General features: G+C 44.2%; 2 protein-coding genes across 5 annotated transcripts in view; one reads left to right on the top strand and one right to left on the bottom strand.

Moving 5' to 3' along the window:
- Positions 1 to 12,129, bottom strand: part of LOC135113703 (uncharacterized) — a 19,107-nt gene extending 6,978 nt beyond the window's left edge. Inside the window, exons 1-8 of one of the 4 annotated variants that reach the window (XM_064029213.1) lie at positions 12,006 to 12,070; positions 8,247 to 8,272; positions 6,977 to 7,042; positions 3,351 to 3,526; positions 2,779 to 2,905; positions 2,506 to 2,605; positions 1,028 to 2,329; positions 715 to 827 (exon numbers count right to left, since the gene is read on the bottom strand). In XM_064029213.1, the coding sequence (XP_063885283.1) occupies positions 715 to 827; positions 1,028 to 2,329; positions 2,506 to 2,605; positions 2,779 to 2,905; positions 3,351 to 3,526; positions 6,977 to 7,042; positions 8,247 to 8,272; positions 12,006 to 12,040 (1,945 nt within the window). In that variant the 5' untranslated portion in view covers positions 12,041 to 12,070. Of the gene's footprint in view, positions 1 to 714; positions 828 to 1,027; positions 2,330 to 2,505; positions 2,606 to 2,778; positions 2,906 to 3,350; positions 3,527 to 6,976; positions 7,043 to 8,246; positions 8,273 to 11,995 lie in introns of all 4 variants that reach the window. The other 3 variants (XM_064029214.1, XM_064029216.1, XM_064029215.1) reach the window with 3 other exon arrangements.
- The window catches only part of LOC135113704 (phosphatidylinositol 4,5-bisphosphate 5-phosphatase A-like), a 38,877-nt gene that overhangs the window by 17,230 nt on the left and 8,161 nt on the right, over positions 1 to 13,486 (top strand). The gene's annotated exons all lie outside the window — the stretch shown is intronic.

Below are 13,486 nucleotides of genomic sequence, written 5' to 3'. Positions count from 1 at the left end.
GTGTGTGTGTGTGTGTGTGTGTGTGTGTGTGTGTGTGTGTGTGTCGGGAACAGATGGATGTGGTGTGCGTTGCCTGTATGTCCGTGATTACTGTATCATCTTCCACACACACACAAACACACACACACACACACACACATTGCATAAAAGCACAGGGAACAAAAGGAGAGATAAACACAGTAATGATAGCAAGGAGGCGGGTAGGGTTGGCAGTAATAACAACAGGTACACCAATGCACAGGAGTGGTCCCCAGTGGCCGCCCCCCGCCACTCGTATGGTCACGGAATATAAAGCCACTATTTCTCCTCCATTATGTAATGTTATGTAACGTGGCATCCATTTCAAACTCTTTCTCTCCTCTTCCTCCTCCTCCTCCTCCTCCTCTTTATCCAACCCATCTCAGTTGCTAGGTGGGACCGCGGTATGTTGTATCAATACCACTGTGTGTGTGTGTGTGCGTGTGTGTGTGTGTGTGTGTGTGTGTGTGTGTGTGTGTGTGTGTGTGTGTGTGTGTGTGTGTGTGTAGTTTGCCATTATGTTTATTGTCTAACCTACTCACAGTTATTTATAAGAAAACACACACACACACACACACACACACACACACACACACACACACACACACACATACACACACACACACACACTCACATACACACACACACACACACACACACACACACACACACACACACACACACACACATACTCACCGGCCTCCACCACGTTGGGCGTCACGGCGATGTACTTGGAACGTTGTTTGTGTGGGTGGAACCTCTGACGACGACGAGTCTTCCGAAGGGTGACCAGAGGAGGCAGGGAGGCGCTGGGGAAGGGAGGACAGCATGAGGCAGGAACAAGGAGGGGGGAGGAAGAGAAGAAGGAGGAGGAGGAGGAGGAGGAGGAGGAGGAGGAGGAGGAGAGGGATCGAGTGGCATATAAACAAGGAGTGGCATTTAAGTGAAGAGGCAGGAGTGGGTGTGGGAGTGAAGGAGGCACTGAAGGGAGGAGGGCGGCGTGGCTCACCTGTTGGGGTCGTCAGGCCACTGCAGGTAGAAGAAGGAGTTCTGGAAGCTGACGGCGCCCACCTTGTTGGCGTCGGCCTTGGTGTGGAGATAGTGCAGGAGGTGCGGCAGCGTGAGGTTGGCGTGCGGCACGATGTACTCGTCCAGGTCGATCATGAGCACGTAGCGGTGGCGGTACATGAGGCGGTACAGGCAGTCGTTGAGTGCCGCGAACAGACCCTCCGTCCGGATCTCCTTCTGTGATTTGATGTCCAGCTTCCAGGGCAGTATGGTGACCACGCCCTCCGCTACGTAGTGGCGCAGCACACAGTCCACGCCAGGCCCCACCGTGTGGTTGTACAGGGTGAAGTGTTCCACGCCCAGGATGCGATTCAGCTCGATGAACTCTATCATCTGGTTCACGTTGTTGTAGTCGAAGTGCAGCGGCTTGACGCACACCGCGAACGTGTCGCGCACCTCCTCCTTCGCCACGTCCAGGTTGAGCACGCGCAGCTTGTTGGTGGCGTTGCCGCCTGGGTCTGCCATCAGGGACACGCTCTCAGGAGGCGGAATAGGCTGCTTGCCGTTGCGGTAGATGGTGAGCGGGCACGCAATGAAGCACGCCGAGAACTTGAGGTTCCAGTTCTCGCGGATGATCTTGATGGCGCCGTTCACGATGAGCGTGCTGGAGTTGGAGTACCAGTACTTGCACCACACACGGTCGCTCTTCTTGGTCTGCGTGGCGCCCACCACGCGGATGATGCGGCCCTTCCGGTCATCGTAGAAGGCAGAGTACACGAAGAACTTGTGTCGCGTGTGGGAGACAGGGTGCCACTCCGCGTCCGTAGCGGTGCTGTTGGCGCCGAAGAAGGTGACGTGGGTGAGGCCGAGCGAGGCCAGCCAGTCAGCCTTGGCCAGGCCCTGCACGGACTGCACCAAGTTGCCCGTGACTCGCGCCATCAGGTGCGTCTCGTCCACGTTCTTGCGGAAGAAGCGCTCTTCGTTGCCGGTCTTCGCCTTGACGGACAGCTCCTGCCTGCGGTACGTGTCGATCTCCAGCTGCCCCACCAACTTCTTGTCGTCCATGAAGTAGTCCGGGATGTCCCCGAGGGAGTCAAACTCCGAGGTGCGCTTGCTGGAGAAGAGCATGCCGGTGCGGTGCTCGTCGATGAAGAACACTTCGGCCACCAGGATGGTCACGAATACCAGCATGAACACCAGCACGAAGAAGATGGACAGGTGGTTGCGCTCCTTCATCCGCTGCCGGTGCTTCTTGATCAGCGCCGACCGCCGCTGCTTGTTGAACCCATTGAGCAGCGAGTACCTGTTGCACCACACGCCCGTCAGGAGGGACTGGGGATCTCTCTCTCTCTCTCTCTCTCTCTCTCTCTCTCTCTCTCTCTCTCTCTCTCTCTCTCTCTCTCTCTCTCTCTCTCTCTCTGCTGCACCCTTACACACACACACACACACACACACACACACACACACACACTCACTCACTTGTTATGGATGGAGCGCCAGTACCGCAAAGCTTCGCTGCGCATCGTCATCTTCTCTCGGTCACCCTTGATCCTCATCCGCGCGGCAGTGGGCGGCTCTTCTGTAGGCGGCCGGAGGGAGAGAAGGATATACACTTAGAAACACACGGAAACAAACAGAAACACTCGCTACAACACTTTACAACACACTCAGGGGGCATTAAAGACACCGTTCCCTAAAATACGTCTGAAGAGCACATGAGGAACACCTAAGGACACATGCTTGCTCCCTTACCGTTCTCCACAAAGGGACTCGGCTGCCAGGGCGGGACGCGGGGTGACTCAGAGGTGGGGCGGGGCGGGTCGGCCTTGGGTGGGCGGGGCGGCTTGTAGCATGACCCGGAGTCGAGGTCAACGTACACCTAGGGGAGTGGGGTAGGGCAGGGTCAACTCAGGTCGTCACCGGCTGGCTGGATTTGTTGTTGTTGTTGTTGTTGTTGTTGTTGTTGTTGTTGTTGTTATTATTATTATTATATTTATTATCATTATTATTATTATTATTATTATTATTATTATTATTATTATTATTAGTAGTAGTAGTAGTAGTAGTAGTAGCAGTAGCAGTAATAGTAGTAATAGTAGTAGTAGTAGTAGTAGTAGTACTCGTACTACTACTACTACTACTACTACTACTACTACTACTACTACTACTACTACTACTACTACTACTACTACTATCACCACCATTACCACCATTACCACCACACACCACAATACCACACCACACCACCACACACCATTGCTTCTACTACTACTACTACAACTACAACTATCACCACCACACCACAGCACACACCACCACACTACCTTAACAGTGGAAGGCTCGCGACAGACGGGGTGTGGCGGCGGGTCAGGGGAGGGGCGGCGGCTGTGGTGGTGACCGTGTGGGCTTCCTGTGGGAGGGCTGGGGCTGTGGCGAGGGCGAAGATGTGTAATGCCCTCTTCACTGACACTCCTCCCCGGCTTAGTCCAGTCTTGTGGGGCTGAGGAGAGGGGAGGTAGGATATATTCTCGCCCTCCTCCTTCTCCTTCTCCTCCTCCTCACCCTCCCCCTCCTTGTCTCTCTCCTCCTTCTCCTCCTTCTCCGTGTGCCAACTTTTCTCGTTCACATTGTCGTTTCTTTCCTTCTTCACCCTCCTCATCTCTCTCTCTCTCTCTCTCTCTCTCTCTCTCTCTCTCTCTCTCTCTCTCTCTCTCTCTCTCTCTCTCTCTCATAAATTATCATTCTCGTTTTTTTTCTGTTTTCCCTTATTCTTCTTGCTTGCCTCCTGCTTCTCTTCCTACTTGTTTTTCCCCCTCTTCCTCCTCCTCCTCCTCCTCCTCCTCCTCCTCCTCCTCCTCCTCCTCCTCCTCTTCCTCCTCTTGCTCCTCCTGCGTCTCTTCCTACTTTTTTCTCCTCCTCCTCCTCCTCCTCCTCCTCCTGGACAAGACAAGCAGCTAAGTTCTTACAATCTATCAGTTTGTTTACCTCACCGCATCATCATCATTATCACCAGCAGCATCAGCAGTAGCATCATCATCATCATCAGCAGCAGCATCAGCATCAGCATCAGCAATAACAACAGCAGTAGTAGCGGAAGCGGTATGCATTCTTCGCCCTTAAACAAGCAGAACGACAACGAGCAGACAGACAGACAGACAGACAGGCAAGCAGGCAGGCAAACAGGCAGACAGGCAGGGGAGCAAGTGAATTAAGTAGACAGGCAGATAGACAGTCATTCAGGGACACAAAATGGATGTAGACAGGCAGATGAACTGACAGACAGACAGACAGATTGATGGATAGTGATAGTAAGAATGGGAAATACTCATACAGACAGACAGACAGACAGATTAATAGATTTTTAGATAGACAGAATACAGACAGACAGACAGACAGACAGATGGAGAGATTTTTTTGGAGAGACAGAATACAGACAGACAGACGGACAGACAGATGGACAGACAGACAGACAGACAAATGGACAGATTTTTTGGAGAGACAGAATAAAGACAGACAGACAGACAGACAGACAGACAGACAGATGGACAGATTTTTAGATAGACAGAATACAGACAGACAGACAGACAAAGGTGAAAAAATTTTAAAAAGACATGATAAAAAAGACAAACAGAGAAACAGTTAAGCAAAAAAAAAAAAGAAAAAAAAAACAAGAGATATGAAAATTAACTGGCAGATAGACAGGAACACGAACAGACAGGTGAAGTACTAGACAGATAGAAGAGGAGGAGAATCACACAGACAGACAGATAGACAGACAGACAGACAGACAGACAGACAGATAAACAAATATATATATCTGTTTACCACTACACATTTACCATTACCTCATCAGTTTGTTTTCCTTGTAAGAAAGAAAGTGACGATAAGTTGAAAGATAAGAGAGAGAGAGAGAGAGAGAGAGAGAGAGAGAGAGAGAGAGAGAGAGAGAGAGAGAGAGAGAGAGAGAGAGAGAGAGAGATTATTAGAAAATGGGCAATGTAATGAGAGGAGGAGGAGGAGGAGGAGGAGGAGGAGGAGGAGGAGGAGGAGGAGGACGAGGAGGAGGAGAAGAAGAGAAGGAAGAAGCTTGAAGATAAAGTTCATACGCCTACGTTTCCCTCTCTTCCTTCCTCTTCCTCTTCCTCTTCCTCTTTCTCTTCCTTTCTCCTCCTCACTTCACACAGAACACTTAAGGCTTTTAAGGCCACATTGAGGGAAGGTTAAGGGAAGGAGGGATAGGAGAGGGGAGAGAGAATAGGAAGGGAGGGGAGGAAGAGAGGTAAGGGGAGGGGAGGGAGGGGATATATGGAACGTGCAAAATAACAACAACAACAACTAAATAGGGTAATGACAATGATAACAACGACAAAAGCAACAAACAACATCAATTACAGCAACTATGATGAGTGACAATGAATGTGAACAAAAAAAAAATAAATAAAAAAAGAAGAAAAAAATAAGGAAGTATTGACGGAATTACGTTGATATAGAACTGAAAAACGGACTGAATAATTGCATAGATATAATTGTATAGCCACAGTGTATAGACATGGGGATGAATGGAAAAGACTCAGGTTATTAATGCTGGGTCAACGTGAAGCTCTTAACCCTTTCAGTGCTAAACATTTTCTCCCATAACCCTTTAGCACTTCTCACACACATTGTTATAACACAGTGTATTAATCAGTTTCGTAGCACAGAAAATAGAAAATGAGCCTCTTATCCTTTCTATGCTCTGAACGTTACCTAAAGACAACCACAGCGGAGAGAGAGAACTAAATAACTGATAAAAGTATAGATGATAACTTTTATATAGGAACTGCTGTGTACATAGGGCTGCTGGCTTGATCCTTACTGCTTCCCTTGTTTTTGCACCTTTTGATTTGGATGGTACAGCAGTTGAGTTTCCCGTGTGTTATTGTGTTTTCGAGTGCAGCATAGTGTAGGAGAGGATGTCTGGTATTGTCATAGTGGTGTGTGGGAGAGGAGGGCTGGTGCTGGGAGTGAATGATAGCGAAGCATACACTCTCACATGATTAAGTTAATTAAGCATACTTTAATTGTGTTAACTTCATGGCCTCAGCTCTCTCTCTCTCTCTCTCTCTCTCTCTCTCTCTCTCTCTCTCTCTCTCTCTCTCTCTCTCTCTCTCTCTCTCTCTCTCTCAAGGCCACATCAGTACTGCATTCAATTGTTCTTATATCGCTATTTATATTCCTCCCATGTGTTGAAGCTTGACTTAAAAGGGAGAGTAGTATACAGACGAACTGATAAGACTCGCTTAGCATACGCCCTTTATAAAACAGGTTATATACTGCGGGACTTTCTAAAAGGGAGGATCAGGTTTGTTTCCTTTATAGTTTCCATCTCTCATATATCATTCAGTAACTGGAAAGGACTTAGTTCCTACATAATTTATATTCCTTTAGTTCCTCGTAGTTGTTGTATGTACATTTATCGTCTTCTGGCTCATTACAACACTTCTGCGCCGCACATCCCCTACTTTCCAAGAGCTCCATTTCAAGTGACTGGTTTTCAAGGGTGTTTTTATGGTTCTAGTGGCAGATGAACAACACTTTTACAATATCAACAGGAGAAACGCTCTCGGGAACCCGGCTGAGCATCTCTGTGTCCTTTGAAAACAGTCGTGGAGAGAGAGCGGAACGTTTCTGAACACTGGCCTGGAGGGAAAACACAGATGACCATTACCAGGAAGCACAAAAGGTAATGAAAACTAAGATAGAGGAGTAAGACAAGTAAGAAAACTCAACAGACCGCTAACACAACACAACACAACACAACACAACACAACACAGGACACCAAACCAAACCAAGGCCACCACGAAGCTCACCAAACCAGTGTGTACACAACTAATAAGACCACCAAACAGAAAACAGTGAGCGACGGCGCGAGGGGCGGACAGTGCCAGCCCCAGGACGCCGCGAGTGTACCGTGGGGTGGAGGGGAGAGCCTGTCTTGTACCTGGGACTGTGGCGTCGCTGCTCGCGTCCTCGGCTCTGCCACGGGAAGGGGGATGAGGAGGAGCAGGAGGAGGAGGAAGAGGAAGTGATAGAAAATAGATAATATAAGATGATAATAAGAATAGAAAAAAAATAAAGACAGGAAAGAGAAGGACGGGGAAGAGAAGGAAGAGGATAAATAAGAAGAGGAGGAGGAGGAGGAGCGGTAGATAAGAGGCAAATAAAAGAAAATAAATGACGGAAAAGGAGGAAAGAGAAATAGGAGGAAGAGGAGGAGGAGGAGAAGGAGAAGGAGATACAAATAAGGAACAAGACGAGAAAATAAAGGACGAGGTAGAGAAAGAGTGATGAACGAGGAGGAAGAAGAAGAAGAGGAGGAGGAGGAGGAAGATGAAAGGAGAGAAAGTAAAAAGTGAAATGAAAGAAAAAAATGAGATAATGAAAGCAATAGTTGACAGAGAAGGAAATTGAGGAGCAGCAGGAGGAAGAGGGAAGGTGGTAGAGAAGGAGGAGGAGGAGGAGGAGGAGGAGGAGGAGGAGGAGCACAATGTATAATAACTGTAATATTAGCAATTATAACACCATTAGCATAAAGCCTCACTGTATGCATTAAAAACTATAAATATATTAGTGAAGCTGAGAGAGAGAGAGAGAGAGAGAGAGAGAGAGAGAGAGAGAGAGAGAGAGAGAGAGAGAGAGAGAGAGAGAGAGAGAGGGCGTTGCTAGCCTACGATTCTATATCTGAAGCCAGAATCATTAGCAGCTCATAGTGATAGTAATAATAATGATAATAATAATAATAATAATAATAATAATAATAATAATAATAATAATAATAATAATAATAATATTAATAAAGCATCATAAAAGTCTCATATAAGAAAAAAGCGTTAAAGCATCAAGCTCTATAACTATGTAAGCTTGAGAGAGAGAGAGAGAGAGAGAGAGAGAGAGAGAGAGAGAGAGAGAGAGAGAGAGAGAGAGAGAGTAAATATCAAAAATAAAGCAGGAAAGCGGTAAATGGCTCACTCCAGTCATTTCAAAGGTGAGCCGAGTGCCTCCCCTCCTTCCTCCCCATTCCCCCCTTCCAATTTCCAACAGGAAGGGGGGAGGAAGGGGAGACAGGGGGGAGCATCATTGGGGGGGGAGAAGCATGGCAGCAGCAAACCAGATTATTATTATCATTATTATTATTATTATTATTATTATTATTTATTATTATTATTTAGGCCATACTTACGGGGATGAAAGACTGGGGCGAAGGGGCTGTTGTAATTCCGGGGCGGGGCGGGGCGGGGCGGACAGGTGGTAGGGTTACAAGAAAGGGGATGAAGGTTTGAAAGTAAGTAAAAAATAAAATAAAAGACGAAAAAAAAAAAAAAGGAAGGTGAAATTATATGATAAAGAATGAAGGGAAAGATGATTAAAATGTTATCTCTAGATGTTGTTATTACTATTATTATTATTATTATTATTATTATTATTATTATTATTATTATTATTATTTGCTACTGCTACTAGTACTATTGTTATTATCCACAATTCTTTTTTTAACGTGTGTGTGTGTGTGTGTGTGTGTGTGTGTGTGTGTGTGTGTGTGTGTGTGTGTGTGTGTGTGTGTGTGTGTGTGTGTGTGTGTGTGTGTGTGCGTGCGTGCGTGCATTTGCTGCGGAATTCACGGAAAACATTAATACAGGTACACTAATTAATTAAGTCGGTTTGTGCTGCAGTCGCCCTGTAGACAGACTCGGATAAGACGAACGAATGGACAGACAGAGGGCAGATACAATTTAACATTAACAAGAGCAAAGAATTTATTGTAGGCGGAGGAAATCCACACAAAAGGAACACAAGGCAACACGAGGCGCTGGTGAGATCAGAGAGCAAAAAAAGATCAAGGAGTTACAGTTACCTTTGCTTTCCGTTAGAGAAGACATTGCAGAGGAACGAAGCAAACAATGTATCAAGTCAGGGAGCGTTACAAATAGAAGTTCCCAAGTAATATTAAAATTATACTCGCCACTAGTCAGACCTCACCGACACTGTGGCGTTGAGTTTTAGTCCCCTTATTAGAGGAAGAATAGCAGGTCTGTTAGAGTTTAACACAGAGGAGAATTAAAAGATAAGATACAGGGGATGAGACATATTCCATACGCAAGCGGATTAAAGCTTACTAATTTACATTCTTTACAGAGACGTAGGTTAACCCTTTGACTGCCACTTGGTACATCTTTTCCTAATTACCAATCGCTCTGAGGCATAATTGCTTGTTCTACAGCCACAACCAATCTTTGAAGTGGGGGAGAAATTGCAAAATGTATTCTTTTTCATCGGTAACTTGCTTGTAGATGCTTATAAAGACTTCAGGCATTGCTTCTGGTGTTATTGATTGTTTAGTGTCGCAGTGAAAGGGTTAAGAGGGGACCTGATGGAGACATATAGGGTACTACTTAACAAGAGTGACGTAAACAAAATCCTCAGAGTCAGTATTAGGGTTAGGACAAAAAAATGACTTTAAACTTGGGTTAATGAAAATATATAGGAAGAAATTGTGTTGTAGAGTGGTGGATGAATGGAATTCCCTCAGTTATCGGGTTGTTGGTGCCGGATCACTAGATTTGAAAGATTAGACAAATTTCTGGATGAGAATGACACATGCAAATAGTTTGTACGTATGTTTTATACAGGGACTGTCACGTATAGGGCTAATGGCTTCTTGCAGCTTCATTTGCTTTTCTTATGTTCTTGTGCAATAATAATAATAACAATAATAATAACAATAATAATAACAATAATAATAGCAATAATAATAATAATAATAATAATAATAATAATAATAATAATAATAATAATAATAATAATGATAATAAAACATACTGATAAGGTACTAGTGACAGAAAATATATATTGCATTGAGGATACTTAATAGTTTGATTAGAATAAATTCAAAGTGTGTGTGTGTGTGTGTGTGTGTGTGTGTGTGTGTGTGTCCATCAAATTATTAATACTTCAATATATTTTGTCTTTCTCCCTGTCACGAATGGCAGGAGAAGAAACATACAGAAAGGATAGGAAAAGGGGGAGGATGTAAAATGATGAAGAGAAAAAAAAAGTATAAGAATGGCAGAGAGAGAGAGAGAGAGAGAGAGAGAGAGTAGAGGGAAAAGATATGACATCCTAAATATAGCAAACTTACAGAAAGAAATGATAACGAAGAAAGAAAACGACTTGCTTGTTCAGCACACACACTCTCTCTCTCTCTCTCTCTCTCTCACACACACACACACACACACAAATAACATGATAAGATTAACATATCATTAAATACGCACCATTATTCTACCTCTTTCGTAGAGTTTTACTTAAAGTTTCGGTTTTTTAAAGAATATATATGGAAATAAATGCATAAATAGATAAATTAAAAGGCGTACATTACTGTTGTTGTTGCTGTTGTTGCTACTCCTCGTCCTATTACTACTACTACTACTACTACTACTACTACTACTACTACTACTACTACTACTGCTACTACTACCACTACTACTACTACTACTACTATTACAACGGTTGCTGCTGCTTCTCCTGTTGTTACTACTACTACTACTACTACTACTACTACTACTACTACTACTACTACTACTACTACTACTGCTGCTGCTGCTACTACAACTACCACAACTGCTGCTGGTGCTGGTACTAAATTATAGATAAGAAAAAGGTCTGTGTGTGTGTGTGTGTGTGTGTGTGTGTGTGTGTAAAGCGCACATGGGCATCGATTTCCACCCACGTACGTACATGACAAACCCGTACACACACGTGACCATTACACACACACACACACACACGCACACACGTCCATTTTGTGCACGCGACTTCTGTTATACGTATAAGTAACTCTTGGTGTGTGTGTGTGTGTGTGTGTGTGTGTGTGTGTGTGTGTGTGGCATACTATCTTATTACTTCAAGGAAATAGTAGATTGTCTGGTCATCAGTTATCAAAAAAGAGAGTTATCAGTTATCAAAAGAGAGAGAGAGAGAGAGAGGATGTTATCAGTGTGGTCAGTTGACACAACCATGCAGTCTTTTGTTTCTGAGAGTTAAAAGCTAACAATGCCAGTGTTTTTTCTTTTTTTCCTGTAACCACTGACAATGTGCATTTGTTAAGTGAATTGTTGTTGTTGTTGTTGTTGGTGGTGGTGGTGGTGACGTGTGTGCATGTGTATTTATGTGTGTCTGTGTGATAACTCTTAGGTATTTTACTACTACTACTACTACTACTACTACTACTACTACTACTACTACTATTACTACTACTACTACAACTGAAACTACAACAACAGCAGCAGCAGCAACAACAGCAACAACAACAACTACAACAACAACATTGAAATTTATAACATCAACAGCACCATAATCAATAACATTAGCAACAACAATTATCACAACCACAACCAGGCATCATCACTACAACCACCATCACCACCACAACCACCATAACTACCACCATGAACATTGTTAGGGCGGCTCTACTGCAGCAACACGTGAGAGACTATTGATGATTGCCTTATGGTGAGAGTAGTAGTAGTAGTAGTAGTAGTAGTAGTAGTAGTGGTGGTGGTGGTGGTGGTGGCAGTGATTAACGTGTTTGCGTGCGTGTGTTCTCATTTCAGGCACTCTTTTAATCAGCTTTTCTTCCTCTCCTCCCTGTCTCCTCCATTCCTTTCTTTTCTCCCTTCCTCCTTTCCTCAATTTTTTTTTTTTTGGTAGGAAAACGGTAGATTAAGAAAACACAAACACACACACACACACACACACACACACACACACACACACACACACACAGGAAATAATACACAAAAGCATTACAAAATACATGAAATGCCCTCTTCCTTCTTCACCTCCTCCACCTCTCTACCTCCACCACCACCACAACCACCACCTCCTCCTCCTCCTCCTCCTTGCCACGCCCGTGAAGGAAGGGCGTCTTACCGGCACTTACAGGTCTTCTAGGGGGTCGTTTACTCGCCGGGACATCCCTGCTTCTCCTCCTGACCGGCTAACACTGGGCGGAAAATCAATGTCAGATCTCCCTTTCCCTCCACGCCTGCGCTCTTGCTCCTCTCATCCTGTCTCGTCGTTCACACAGTAGGATCGCCTTGTATCCAGAAACACTTCGCTCTTTCACCGTCACTACTTTCAAAGGCCACAGAGATGATTAGAAGGGTTCTCAAGACTGCCCCTCCTGTTAATAATATAGAAATCGTGTTAATCTGTCAGTATTCCCGTAAAAATACCCTTAAGAACCCTTGTAACTTCAACTAGAGCCTTTTGAGTGTAGTGAAGGTGAGACCAGAAGTGTGTCAGAACATGGGAAATGTGATGGTCATGTTGCGGCGAGGAGCATAAGAGGGAATAGATGGAAAGATTACGAAGACCTGTTGATGTACTTCAGCTTCGGTAGAGTAGCACATACATGGTCTCTCTCTCTGCTTTGTGTTGCCATTCCTCCCTGCTACCTCGTTTTCTGTTGCCTTCGCTCATTCCTGCTTTCGGAAACGTTTTTGTTGTAGTGAAATAAGTAAATCTGAAAGAAACTGCGCATAGGGAGAATGAATGAATCTGACATGGTGTTTCTTATCGATACGTTTGCATACGTTCGTAGCTGTGATATACGTTCTTCGTGTTCTCTCTTCTAGCTAACGTTTGGTGTATTAAAGCGAAGAGAGAAGAGGAGAGATGGAAAGAGATAGAGCTAGGTGTTTATGAGAGAGAGAGAGAGAGAGAGAGAGAGAGAGAGAGAGAGAGAGAGAGAGAGAGAGAGAGAGAGATTCTAGGTCATGTTATATTGAACACCACTTTGGTCACATATCAGCGTGACTTGCGTGTGGAGATTAAGAGCAGAGGCACCTTTAAGATGTTTTTTGAAGGGAAAGGGGAATGAGATGAAATGTTTGAAGATGCAAGTCGCTGTGAGTCTGGTAGTCACTAAAAAGTCGAGAACATTCACTAAAGCCACAGTAACTTTGCCATTATTGCTGTGTTAACATTAATATCAGTAGTGTGAATGATAGGCACATCGATAACGTAATAGATAATGTGTTTGCTTTCCGAAACTTTATCTTACTTTATGTTTGAAGAGATTTATTGTGCTTCTCTTCGTTTAATAATCCAGAAAACTTTATAAATATCATTAGTGAACTGTAAGAATTACAGTGTGATTTAGACTGGTTAAATGACCCGTGTTATATAGTTACTTTACATCACATTACTTAGAAAAAAAACTCGAACCTTACAAATATAAGAAATAAACATAAGTATCTATTGGTCGCTGCATAAACTGAAACAGTTAAATAAATTCGTTTCTCACCATATATAAAATAATACGTATTTACTTTAATATTCAAGTTACACAGTGACCAGGAAGTATTCTAATTATCTAAAACCCCAGAGTCTCCCAGATATCACAAATAAATTCAAATG

This window comes from Scylla paramamosain, chromosome 26 (assembly GCF_035594125.1).
Source record: "Scylla paramamosain isolate STU-SP2022 chromosome 26, ASM3559412v1, whole genome shotgun sequence".
NCBI lineage: Eukaryota > Metazoa > Arthropoda > Malacostraca > Decapoda > Portunidae > Scylla > Scylla paramamosain.
This window is presented reverse-complemented; position numbering and strand designations above follow the sequence as displayed.